The sequence below is a fragment of the Heptranchias perlo genome, chromosome 21 (assembly GCF_035084215.1).
Source record: "Heptranchias perlo isolate sHepPer1 chromosome 21, sHepPer1.hap1, whole genome shotgun sequence".
Taxonomy (NCBI): Eukaryota; Metazoa; Chordata; class Chondrichthyes; order Hexanchiformes; family Hexanchidae; genus Heptranchias; species Heptranchias perlo.
In genome coordinates, this window is record NC_090345.1 from 2,334,441 (window position 1) to 2,347,805 (window position 13,365).

Sequence of the window (13,365 nt, forward strand, 5' to 3'; positions counted from 1 at the left end):
AAACTACCCCCACTGCAGCATCCAGTTGTGTTAGTGTGTGGGGATAACCCCAATACATCACATGGGGACAGGGAACCCCAATACATCACATGGGGACAGGGAACCCCAATACATCACACGGGGACAGGGAACCCCAATACATCACATGGGGACAGGGAACCCCAATACATCACATGGGGACAGGGAACCCCAATACATCACATGGGGACAGGGAACCCCAATACATCACACGGGGACAGGGAACCCCAATACATCACATGGGGACAGAGAACCCCAATACATCACATGGGGACAGGGAACCCCAATACATCACATGGGGACAGGGAACCCCAATACCCCACACGGGGACAGGGAACCCCAATACATCACATGGGGACAGGGAACCCCAATACATCACATGGGGACAGGGAACCCCAATACATCACACGGGGACAGGGAACCCCAATACATCACACGGGGACAGGGAACCCCAATACATCACATGGGGACAGGGAACCCCAATACATCACATGGGGACAGGGAACCCCAATACATCACATGGGGACAGGGAACCCCAATACCCCACAACCTGTAACCCCATCGTCCTGCTTGCCCCACCCGGTGCCACTGATGTTCAGCCCACCGGAGGAGAATAATTGATCTTCCGTGATGTCACGGAGCTTTGTATAAAATACAAATTAATTTACCGGATTTTACTCTTATCTCCCAAGGTTACTGGTGGTATTTTGCAGTGATAACTAAATGAAAACATGTCACTTAGGAAAGAAAAATATATTCATTTAGCGATAATGGATGGAATGTTATTAAATATAAGTAACTGGTATTAAAAATTAACTCATTTGTACAATGGAACAAATTTTCCCTGACGACCATTACCTTAATCCCACTTCCTGGCCACTGTCTCAGGCTGAATCAGACTGTTCAGAGCCTCACCCCCATACTGGGGATCTGAATCCATATCCTCCCAATCACTCGGACTGCCTACTTACACCACTGTAACGTCACCCTTACCCAAGCACATACACTAAAATTGGAATGGTACAGGGAAGATTAACCCATCTACCACTGAAACCCTCATCCATGCCTTTACCAACTCCAGACTGGACTATTCCAATGCTCTCCTGCCCGGCCTCCCATCTTCCACCCTCCCTAAACTGCAGCTCATTCAAAACTCTGCTGCCCGTGTCCCAACTCGAACCAAGTCCTGTTCACCCATCACCCCCTGTGCTCGCTGACCTACATTGGCTCCTGGTCCAGGAACGCCTCGATTTTAAAATTCTTATCCTTGTTTTCAAATCCCTCCATGGCCTCACCCTCCCTTATCTCTGTAACCTCCTCCAGTCCTACACCCCTCCCTTATCTCTGTAACCTCCTCCAGCCCTACACCCCTCCCTTATCTCTGTAACCTCCTCCAGTCCTACACCCCTCCCTTATCTCTGTAACCTCCTCCAGCCCTACACCCCTCCCTTATCTCTGTAACCTCCTCCAGTCCTACACCCCCTCCTCAAACTGTTTGTTCCTCTGATTCTCGTGCCTTGTGCATCTCCCACTCCCTTCACCCAACTACTGGTGATGTGGATTCGGGGACTGCCACCTTGCTGTTATTTTAACCCTTCCCCACCCACACACACACCGTTCTTGTCGGACGAGGGGTTAAAATCGAGGCTTTAATTGGATCAGGCTTGTGCTTCTTGCTTTTTTCCGCCCAATATCTTCTGACCTTGTGGGAGTGACAGAGTGAATGAAGCATCTGGATAATGTGTTTGACATTCTCCAGAGTACATCTGTGCACTTCACACATTTTAAACTGATGTTTAAAACGATCAGGCAATCGATGAGATGATATAAAGAGCAGCAGAGAGTAGCACTGAGCACACTGTGACGGAGCGCAGGACGAGGTGAGTCACCATGTTTATTGCTTCATTTCTCACCTGCAACATTCAACATTTGTCACTTCTGACAATGACTCAATGACAGTTAAGTAGCAGTTTATTAATTGAGGAGCACAGTGAAAGCTTGAGTCTCATAGTTAGAACAGTACCAGTGGCGGGAGGGTCGATAACCAGAGGGCACAGATTTAAGGTAATTGGCAAAAGAGCCAGGGGGGAGATGAGGAGAATGTTTTTTACGCAGCGAGTTGTGATGATCTGGAATGCGCTGCCTGAAAGGGCGGTGGAAGCAGATTCAATAATAACTTTCAAAAGGGAATTGGATAAATACTTGAAGGGGAAAATTGTGCAGGGCGAGTCTAAGGGAGTGGAGACTGAGGGAGGGGAGACTGAGGGAGGGGATATTGAGGGAGGGAAGACTGAGGGAGGGGAGAAGTTCCACAGGTTTGAGATCCTGGGAAAAAATGAGTTAGAGTAGGAGAAGGTTCTTTGAGTCTTGATTCCAACACAGGGAGGATGCAGGGAAGAAGGAGAGTTTGTAACTCATGAGGAACAAGAGAGGAGAGTTCAGAGGAGCTACAGTACACGAGGGAGAGAGTTACAGTACACGAGGGAGAGAGTTACAGCACACGAGGGAGAGAGTTACAGCACACGAGGGAGAGGGTTACAGCACACGAGGGAGAGAGAGTTACAGCACACGAGGGAGAGAGTTACAGCACACGAGGGAGAGAGTTACAGCACACGAGGGAGAGAGTTACAGCACACGAGGGAGAGAGAGTTACAGCACACGAGGGAGAGAGTTACAGCACACGAGGGAGAGAGTTACAGCACACGAGGGAGAGAGTTACAGCACACGAGGGAGAGAGAGTTACAGCACACGAGAGAGAGAGTTACAGCACACGAGAGAGAGAGTTACAGCACACGAGAGAGAGAGTTACAGCACACGAGGGAGAGAGTTACAGCACACGAGGGAGAGAGTTACAGCACACGAGGGAGAGAGTTACAGCACACGAGGGAGAGAGTTACAGCACACGAGGGAGAGAGAGTTACAGCACACGAGGGAGAGAGTTACAGCACACGAGGGAGAGAGTTACAGCACACGAGGGAGAGAGTTACAGCACACGAGGGAGAGTTACAGCACACGAGGGAGAGAGTTACAGCACACGAGAGAGAGAGTTACAGCACACGAGGGAGAGAGTTACAGCACACGAGAGAGAGAGTTACAGCACACGAGAGAGAGAGTTACAGCACACGAGAGAGAGTTACAGCACACGAGAGAGAGAGAGTTACAGCACACGAGGGAGAGAGTTACAGCACACGAGAGAGAGAGTTACAGCACACGAGAGAGAGAGTTACAGCACACGAGAGAGAGTTACAGCACACGAGAGAGAGAGTTACAGCACACGAGAGAGAGAGTTACAGCACACGAGAGAGAGTTACAGCACACGAGGGAGAGAGTTACAGCACACGAGAGAGAGAGTTACAGCACACGAGGGAGAGAGTTACAGCACACGAGGGAAAGAGTTACAGCACACGAGAGAGAGAGTTACAGCACACGAGAGAGAGAGTTACAGCACACGAGAGAGAGAGTTACAGCACACGAGAGAGAGAGAGTTACAGCACACGAGGGAGAGTTACAGCACACGAGAGAGAGTTACAGCACACGAGAGAGAGAGTTACAGCACACGAGGGAGAGAGTTACAGCACACGAGAGAGAGAGTTACAGTACACGAGAGAGAGTTACAGCACACGAGAGAGAGTTACAGCACACGAGAGAGAGTTACAGCACACGAGGGAGAGAGTTACAGCACACGAGAGAGAGTTACAGCACACGAGAGAGAGTTACAGCACACGAGGGAGAGAGTTACAGCACACGAGGGAGAGAGTTACAGCACACGAGAGAGAGAGTTACAGCACACGAGAGAGAGAGTTACAGCACACGAGAGAGAGTTACAGCACACGAGGGAGAGAGAGTTACAGCACACGAGGGAGAGTTACAGCACACGAGAGAGAGAGTTACAGCACACGAGAGAGAGTTACAGCACACGAGAGAGAGTTACAGCACACGAGGGAGAGAGTTACAGCACACGAGGGAGAGAGTTACAGCACACGAGAGAGAGAGTTACAGCACACGAGAGAGAGAGTTACAGCACACGAGAGAGAGTTACAGCACACGAGAGAGAGAGTTACAGCACACGAGAGAGAGTTACAGCACACGAGAGAGAGAGTTACAGCACACGAGGGAGAGAGTTACAGCACACGAGGGAGAGAGTTACAGCACTCGAGGGAGAGAGTTACAGCACACGAGAGAGAGAGTTACAGCACACGAGGGAGAGAGTTACAGCACACGAGAGAGAGAGTTACAGCACACGAGGGAGAGAGTGACAGCACACGAGGGAGAGAGTTACAGCACACGAGGGAGAGAGTTACAGCACACGAGGGAGAGTTACAGCACACGAGAGAGAGAGAGTTACAGCACACGAGAGAGAGAGTTACAGCACACGAGGGAGAGAATTACAGCACACGAGGGAGAGAGTTACAGCACACGAGAGAGTGAGTTACAGCACACGAGAGAGAGAGTTACAGCACACGAGAGAGAGAGTTACAGCACACGAGGGAGAGAATTACAGCACACGAGGGAGAGAGTTACAGCACACGAGGGAGAGAGTTACAGCACACGAGAGAGAGAGAGTTACAGCACACGAGAGAGAGTTACAGCACACGAGGGAGAGAGTTACAGCACACGAGAGAGAGTTACAGCACACGAGGGAGAGAGTTACAGCACACGAGGGAGAGTTACAGCACACGAGAGAGAGTTACAGCACACGAGAGAGAGTTACAGCACACGAGAGAGAGTTACAGCACACGAGAGAGAGAGTTACAGCACACGAGGGAGAGTTACAGCACACGAGGGAGAGAGTTACAGCACACGAGAGAGAGAGTTACAGCACATGAGAGAGAGAGTTACAGCACACGAGAGAGAGAGAGTTACAGCACACGAGGGAGAGAGTTACAGCACACGAGGGAGAGTTACAGCACACGAGGGAGAGAGTTACAGCACACGAGGGAGAGAGTTACAGCACACGAGAGAGAGAGTTACAGCACACGAGAGAGAGAGAGTTACAGCACACGAGGGAGAGAGTTACAGCACACGAGAGAGAGAGTTACAGCACACGAGGGAGAGAGTTACAGCACACGAGAGAGAGAGTTACAGCACACGAGAGAGAGAGTTACAGCACACGAGGGAGAGAGTTCCAGCTCACGAGGGAGAGAGTTACAGCACACGAGGGACTGGTTCGTAAGCTGGGAGAGTGCCAGTTCAGTGAGTATCACAGACTTAGATTTGATGCTGTAACAAACACTTAAAGTGAATTAACAAGATGCTGTTTCTAATAACTCAGCACCTCCTTCATTTGTCTGCACACTAACATTGCACAGTCAAGTTTCTGAGCTAATATGTTTATAAAAAAGATGACGGTAAGTTTGCCATATGAGGAGGTGCCTCTCTCAAAGGTTAAAGTTCCCACGCCTGCTTGTGCTGTGTTGATATCACAGTTCCATTTCTCTTGCAGATGCTGAGGCTGTGGATTTCTGTCGTGTTCTTTCTCACCCGAGTCAATGGTAAGGAACCAGGAAACGTTTCTTAAAGGATTGGCGATATCGTACCATGTGACACGTACTGTAGCGATGTTATACCATGTGACACGTACTGTAGCGATGTTATACCATGTGACACGTACTGTAGCGATGTTATACCATGTGACACGTACTGTAGCGATATTATACCATGTGACACGTACCGTAGCGATATTATACCATGTGACACGTACCGTAGCGATATTATACCATGTGACACGTACTGTAGCGATGTTATACCATGTGACACGTACTGTAGCGATGTTATACCATGTGACACGTACCGTAGCGATGTTATACCATGTGACACGTACCGTAGCGATATTATACCATGTGACACGTACCGTAGCGATATTATACCATGTGACACGTACTGTAGCGATGTTATACCATGTGACACGTACCGTAGCGATGTTATACCATGTGACACGTACCGTAGCGATATTATACCATGTGACACGTACCGTAGCGATGTTATACCATGTGACACGTACCGTAGCGATATTATACCATGTGACACGTACCGTAGCGATGTTATACCATGTGACACGTACCGTAGCGATATTATACCATGTGACACGTACTGTAGCGATGTTATACCATGTGATATGCTCCCCTCATATTGCACCATGTGATTCAAACTGCAGTAGTTTTATTAGACAGAATATTACGAGTACAGGACGCACTGTGTATATCGTGTTGGATTTCTCACTGATTCTGCTTTCTCTCCTCTCCTGTCGACATCACATTTCTGTGAAGCTGAGACCGTTTGCTACGATAGACTTGGCTGTTTCCCAGATGGATATCCATGGACGGGGACAAAGGAGAGGCCCGTCACCAGGACCCCCTGGAGCCCTGAGCAGATCAATACGCGCTTCCTACTGTACACGAGGCTCAACCCAGACAATTATCAGGTAAGGACAACTTCACCCAGGCCCACCTGGCAAAGACGATCACCAGAGGCAGAGAAACAACGAGCAGAAACTAGTGTATGGAGTGTATGTAAAGTGACATAATGCGAAACACTACATTTTGGTGCAGTACAGGGGGACTGCCGCACTGTCGGAGGGTCAGTACTGAGGGAGCGCTGCACTGTCGGAGGGTCAGTACTGAGGGAGCGCCGCACTGTCGGAGGGTCAGTACTGAGGGAGTGCTGCACTGTCGGAGGGTCAGTACTGAGGGAGCGCCACACTGTTGGAGGGTCAGTACTGAGGGAGTGCTGCACTGTCGTTTTATAGCCAATGAAGTACTTTTGAAGTGTAGTCACTGTTGTAATGTAGGAAATGCGACAGCCAATTTGCACACAGCAAGATCCCACAAACAGCAATGTGATAATGACCAGATAATCTGTTTTTTAGTTATGTTGGTTGAGGGATAAATATTGGCCAGGACACCGGGGAGAACTCCTTCAAAATAGTGCCATGGGATCTTTTAAGACCACCCGAGTGGAGCCTCACTTTAACGTCTCATCTGAAAGCCCCTCCAACAGTTCGGCACTCCCTCAGTACTGACCCTCCGACAGTGCAGCGCTCCCTCAGTACTGACCCTCCGACAGTGCAGCACTCCCTCAGTACTGACCCTCCGACAGTGCAGCACTCCCTCAGTACTGACCCTCCGACAGTGCAGCGCTCCCTCAGTACTGACCCTCCGACAGTGCAGCGCTCCCTCAGTACTGACCCTCCGACAGTGCAGCGCTCCCTCAGTACTGACCCTCCGACAGTGCAGCGCTCCCTCAGTACTGCCCCTCCAACAGTGCAGCGCTCCCTCAGTACTGACCCTCCGACAGTGCAGCGCTCCCTCAGTACTGACCCTCCGACAGTGCAGCGCTCCCTCAGTACTGACCCTCCGACAGTGCAGCGCTCCCTCAGTACTGCCCCTCCAACAGTGCAGCGCTCCCTCAGTACTGACCCTCCGACAGTGCAGCGCTCCCTCAGTACTGACCCTCCGACAGTGCAGCGCTCCCTCAGTACTGACCCTCCGACAGTGCAGCGCTCCCTCAGTACTGACCCTCCGACAGTGCAGCGCTCCCTCAGTACTGACCCTCCGACAGTGCGGCACTCCCTCAGTACTGACCCTCCGACAGTGCAGCGCTCCCTCAGTACTGACCCTCCGACAGTGCAGCGCTCCCTCAGTACTGACCCTCCGACAGTGCAGCGCTCCCTCAGTACTGCACTGGGAGTGTCGGCCTGGATTTTGTGTTCAGGTCTCTGGAGTGGGATTGAACCCACGACCTTCTGACTCAGGGGTGAAAGGGTGACCCGCTGAGCCACAGCTGACACTTGGTCTGGGTTTCTTCCACTGCCATTTAAATGAGAAACATAGGAACAGGAGGAGGCCATTCAGCCCATCGAGCCTGTTCCACCATTCAATTAGATCACGGCTGATCTGTATCTTAACTCCATTTACCCGCCTTGGTTCCATTTCCCTTAATCCCCTCACCCAACAAAAATCGATCAATCTCAGTTTTGAAATTTTCAATTGACCCCCAGCCTCAACAGCTTTTTGGGGGAGAGAGTTCCAGATTCCCACTCCCCTTTGTGTGAGGAAGTGCTTCCCGACATCACCCCTGAACGGCCTGGCTCTAATTTTAAGGTTCTGCCCCCTTGTTCTGGACTCTCCCAAACAGAGGAAATAGTTTCTCTATATCTACCCTATCAAATCCTTTAATCATCTTAAACACCTCGATTAGATCACCCCTTAATCTTCGATACTCGAGGGAATACAAGCCTAGTCTGTGCAACCTGTCCTCGTAATTTAACCCTTTTAGCCCCGGTATCATTCTGGTGAATCTGCGCTGCGCCCCCTCCAAGGCCAATATATCCTTCCTGAGGTGCGGTGCCCAGAACTGAACACAGTCTCTCCGGACGGGGGTCTGACCAGAGCTTTATATAAACTGTAATATAACTTCCACCCCTGTGTATTCCAGCCCCGAGGGTCGAGTCCAATGGTTCCTGGAACTTACACAGATTTATCAGCCCAAGAACCGAAAGATCATGTGACAAGTGATGCGTCCTTGACTGTACATTATTCAAATGAAGGGAATAGTTTGCTCTGTTTCTGAACCTGTTTCTTTCCTTCCTGTGCTTTTGTCTCTGTTATTTATTTAGGAAATTAGCGGGACAAGTCCTGCAACTGTCGCTGTCTCCAACTTCACCTTCGATCAGAAGGCTGTCTTTGTGATCCACGGATATTTGGAAAATGGAGATGCCAGCTGGGTTATGGATCTGTGCAAGGTATGGACTGTGTATCTGTGCAGGGTATGGACTGTGTATCTGTGCAGGGTATGGACTGTGTATCTGTGCAGGGTACGGACTGTGTATCTGTGCAGGGTACGGACTGTGTATCTGTGCAGGGTACGGGCTGTGTATCTGTGCAGGGTACGGACTGTGTATCTGTGCAGGGTACGGACTGTGTATCTGTGCAGGGTACGGGCTGTGTATCTGTGCAGGGGGTGGACTGTGTATCTGTGCAGGGTATGGACTGTGTATCTGTGCAGGGTACGGACTGTGTATCTGTGCAGGGTACGGGCTGTGTATCTGTGCAGGGGGTGGACTGTGTATCTGTGCAGGGTATGGACTGTGTATCTGTGCAGGGTATGGACTGTGTATCTGTGCAGGGTATGGACTGTGTATCTGTGCAGGGGGTGGACTGTGTATCTGTGCAGGGTATGGACTGTGTATCTGTGCAGGGTATGGACTGTGTATCTGTGCAGGGTATGGACTGTGTATCTGTGCAGGGGGTGGGCTGTGTATCTGTGCAGGGTATGGACTGTGTATCTGTGCAGGGTCTGGGCTGTGTATCTGTGCAGGGTCTGGGCTGTGTATCTGTGCAGGATATGGACTGTGTATCTGTGCAGGGTATGGACTGTGTATCTGTGCAGGGTCTGGGCTGTGTATCTGTGCAGGGTATGGACTGTGTATCTGTGCAGGGTACGGGCTGTGTATCTGTGCAGGGTACGGGCTGTGTATCTGTGCAGGGTATGGACTGTGTATCTGTGCAGGGTATGGACTGTGTATCTGTGCAGGGTATGGACTGTGTATCTGTGCAGGGTATGGACTGTGTATCTGTGCAGGGTATGGACTGTGTATCTGTGCAGGGTCTGGGCTGTGTATCTGTGCAGGGTACGGACTGTGTATCTGTGCAGGGTACGGACTGTGTATCTGTGCAGGGTACGGACTGTGTATCTGTGCAGGGTACGGACTGTGTATCTGTGCAGGGTACGGGCTGTGTATCTGTGCAGGGGGTGGACTGTGTATCTGTGCAGGGTATGGACTGTGTATCTGTGCAGGGTACGGACTGTGTATCTGTGCAGGGTACGGGCTGTGTATCTGTGCAGGGGGTGGACTGTGTATCTGTGCAGGGTATGGACTGTGTATCTGTGCAGGGTATGGACTGTGTATCTGTGCAGGGTATGGACTGTGTATCTGTGCAGGGGGTGGACTGTGTATCTGTGCAGGGTATGGACTGTGTATCTGTGCAGGGTATGGACTGTGTATCTGTGCAGGGTATGGACTGTGTATCTGTGCAGGGGGTGGGCTGTGTATCTGTGCAGGGTATGGACTGTGTATCTGTGCAGGGTCTGGGCTGTGTATCTGTGCAGGGTCTGGGCTGTGTATCTGTGCAGGATATGGACTGTGTATCTGTGCAGGGTATGGACTGTGTATCTGTGCAGGGTCTGGGCTGTGTATCTGTGCAGGGTATGGACTGTGTATCTGTGCAGGGTACGGGCTGTGTATCTGTGCAGGGTACGGGCTGTGTATCTGTGCAGGGTATGGACTGTGTATCTGTGCAGGGTATGGACTGTGTATCTGTGCAGGGTATGGACTGTGTATCTGTGCAGGGTATGGACTGTGTATCTGTGCAGGGTATGGACTGTGTATCTGTGCAGGGTCTGGGCTGTGTATCTGTGCAGGGTACGGACTGTGTATCTGTGCAGGGTACGGACTGTGTATCTGAGCAGGGGGTGGGCTGTGTATCTGTGCAGGGTATGGACTGTGTATCTGTGCAGGGTCTGGGCTGTGTATCTGTGCAGGGTCTGGGCTGTGTATCTGTGCAGGGTCTGGGCTGTGTATCTGTGCAGGGTCTGGGCTGTGTATCTGTGCAGGGTATGGACTGTGTATCTGTGCAGGGTACGGGCTGTGTATCTGTGCAGGGTACGGGCTGTGTATCTGTGCAGGGTATGGACTGTGTATCTGTGCAGGGTATGGACTGTGTATCTGTGCAGGGTCTGGGCTGTGTATCTGTGCAGGGTACGGACTGTGTATCTGTGCAGGGTCTGGGCTGTGTATCTGTGCAGGGGGTGGGCTGTGTATCTGTGCAGGGTACGGACTGTGTATCTGTGCAGGGTCTGGGCTGTGTATCTGTGCAGGGTACGGACTGTGTATCTGTGCAGGGTATGGACTGTGTATCTGTGCAGGGTACGGACTGTGTATCTGTGCAGGGTCTGGGCTGTGTATCTGTGCAGGGTACGGACTGTGTATCTGTGCAGGGTCTGGGCTGTGTATCTGTGCAGGGTACGGACTGTGTATCTGTGCAGGGTACAGACTGTGTATCTGTGCAGGGTCTGGGCTGTGTATCTGTGCAGGGGGTGGGCTGTGTATCTGTGCAGGGTATGGACTGTGTATCTGTGCAGGGTCTGGGCTGTGTATCTGTGCAGGGTCTGGGCTGTGTATCTGTGCAGGGTCTGGGCTGTGTATCTGTGCAGGGGGTGGGCTGTGTATCTGTGCAGGGTCTGGGCTGTGTATCTGTGCAGGGTACGGACTGTGTATCTGTGCAGGGTACGGACTGTGTATCTGTGCAGGGTCTGGGCTGTGTATCTGTGCAGGGTATGGACTGTGTATCTGTGCAGGGTCTGGGCTGTGTATCTGTGCAGGGTCTGGGCTGTGTATCTGTGCAGGGTATGGACTGTGTATCTGTGCAGGGGGTGGGCTGTGTATCTGTGCAGGGTACGGACTGTGTATCTGTGCAGGGTCTGGGCTGTGTATCTGTGCAGGGTACGGACTGTGTATCTGTGCAGGGTCTGGGCTGTGTATCTGTGCAGGGGGTGGGCTGTGTATCTGTGCAGGGTATGGACTGTGTATCTGTGCAGGGTCTGGGCTGTGTATCTGTGCAGGGTACGGACTGTGTATCTGTGCAGGGTACGGACTGTGTATCTGTGCAGGGTACGGACTGTGTATCTGTGCAGGGTCTGGGCTGTGTATCTGTGCAGGGGGTGGGCTGTGTATCTGTGCAGGGTACGGACTGTGTATCTGTGCAGGGTCTGGGCTGTGTATCTGTGCAGGGTACGGACTGTGTATCTGTGCAGGGTACGGACTGTGTATCTGTGCAGGGTACGGACTGTGTATCTGTGCAGGGTCTGGGCTGTGTATCTGTGCAGGGTACGGACTGTGTATCTGTGCAGGGTACGGACTGTGTATCTGTGCAGGGTACGGACTGTGTATCTGTGCAGGGTATGGACTGTGTATCTGTGCAGGGTATGGACTGTGTATCTGTGCAGGGTACGGGCTGTGTATCTGTGCAGGGGGTGGGCTGTGTATCTGTGCAGGGTACGGACTGTGTATCTGTGCAGGGTACGGACTGTGTATCTGTGCAGGGTCTGGGCTGTGTATCTGTGCAGGGTCTGGGCTGTGGCCGCTCTGTCAGCCGGTCACTGTCACGTTCCTCTCCTTGCAGCCGTTGTGTGAAGGCCCTCTCCCACCGTGAAGTGATTCATTCAAACCCCAATTTTAACTTGGGGTGGGAATCGGGTGGGTGAGCAGGGGGTCACGGAGGGTAGCCAACCTTCCTGACCCCAGTGGAGTGAGACCCGGGAGACTGGAACGCACCTGCATGCCCCCCGGATGGCGTCCGCCTGGAACTGACGGGAAGTGGGAGCTGGGAGCGGACAGTCAGGTGAGAGGAGGCCACCCCCAGGGACTGAAGGAACGGTCCCCCCCTCACCCAGGGGAGGGTTACCAGGAGCACCTCACAATTGGTTGAGGTGGGAAGCCCAGGATTGGGGAGGCCTGAACTATCTTTGTAGAGACCAGAGGAGAATTCCTGCTCCTTCTGGCCCCACTAAGAGAGTCAGGAGAAGGTAGGAAGGCTCGGCCTCTTTGGGTAACCTCTGACTCTGATTCCTCTTCCCGCTTGCTTGACCTGGCGGGAAAGGCAGACTTCGTCTCCCCGCTCAGGCCCGTGGTCAAACTGGGGCCTGATGACCACCCTTGTTATATGTTAATGATCCCGTCCCCAGGATTTGAGGCAGGGTCGCTGTGAGGCCAAATCAGTGGGCAGATATAAGATTGCCACGAGCAGAATTCAGGAGGAGGAATTTCTGTACAGGGAGTGGTGAGAATGCGGAACTCGCTGCCACAAGAAAAGATTAAAGCAGAAAGCACACGCATTTAAGGGGAGGCTTGATGTATACACGAGGGAGAAGGGAATAGAGGGATATCGGGGGCGGGGGGAGGGAGGGTGGGAAGAGGTAATTAGAGTGGGAAGAGGCTCCTGTGGAGTATAAGTGCTGGCATAGACCAGTTGGGCCGAATGGCCTGTTTCTGTGCTGTACATTCTGTGTAGTTTTGTGATCCCCACGGTGGGTGCTGGGAAATGGTGAGGTCACCAAATTACTGGGAACCATGGGTAAAGACTCACTCTGGGTAAAGTCTCACTCTGGATAAAGTCTCACTCTGGGTAAAGTCTCAATCTGGATAAAGTCTCACTCTGGATAAAGTCTCACTCTGGGTAAAGTCTCACTCTGGGTAAAGACTCACTCTGGATAAAGTCTCAATCTGGATAAAGTCTCACTCTGGATAAAGTCTCACTCTGGGTAAAGACTCACTCTGGGTAAAGACTCACT

At 51.7% G+C, this 13,365-nt stretch overlaps 1 protein-coding gene across 1 annotated transcript in view; it reads left to right on the top strand.

Annotated features, from left to right (window-relative positions):
• Positions 1-5,360: 5,360 nt before the first annotated feature.
• Positions 5,361-13,365, top strand: part of LOC137340372 (inactive pancreatic lipase-related protein 1-like) — a 69,436-nt gene continuing 61,431 nt past the window's right edge. Inside the window, exons 1-4 of the mRNA XM_068002791.1 lie at positions 5,361-5,366; positions 5,462-5,510; positions 6,285-6,439; positions 8,633-8,758. Coding sequence (XP_067858892.1) covers positions 5,361-5,366; positions 5,462-5,510; positions 6,285-6,439; positions 8,633-8,758 — 336 coding nt within the window. The remainder of the gene's footprint in view (positions 5,367-5,461; positions 5,511-6,284; positions 6,440-8,632; positions 8,759-13,365) is intronic.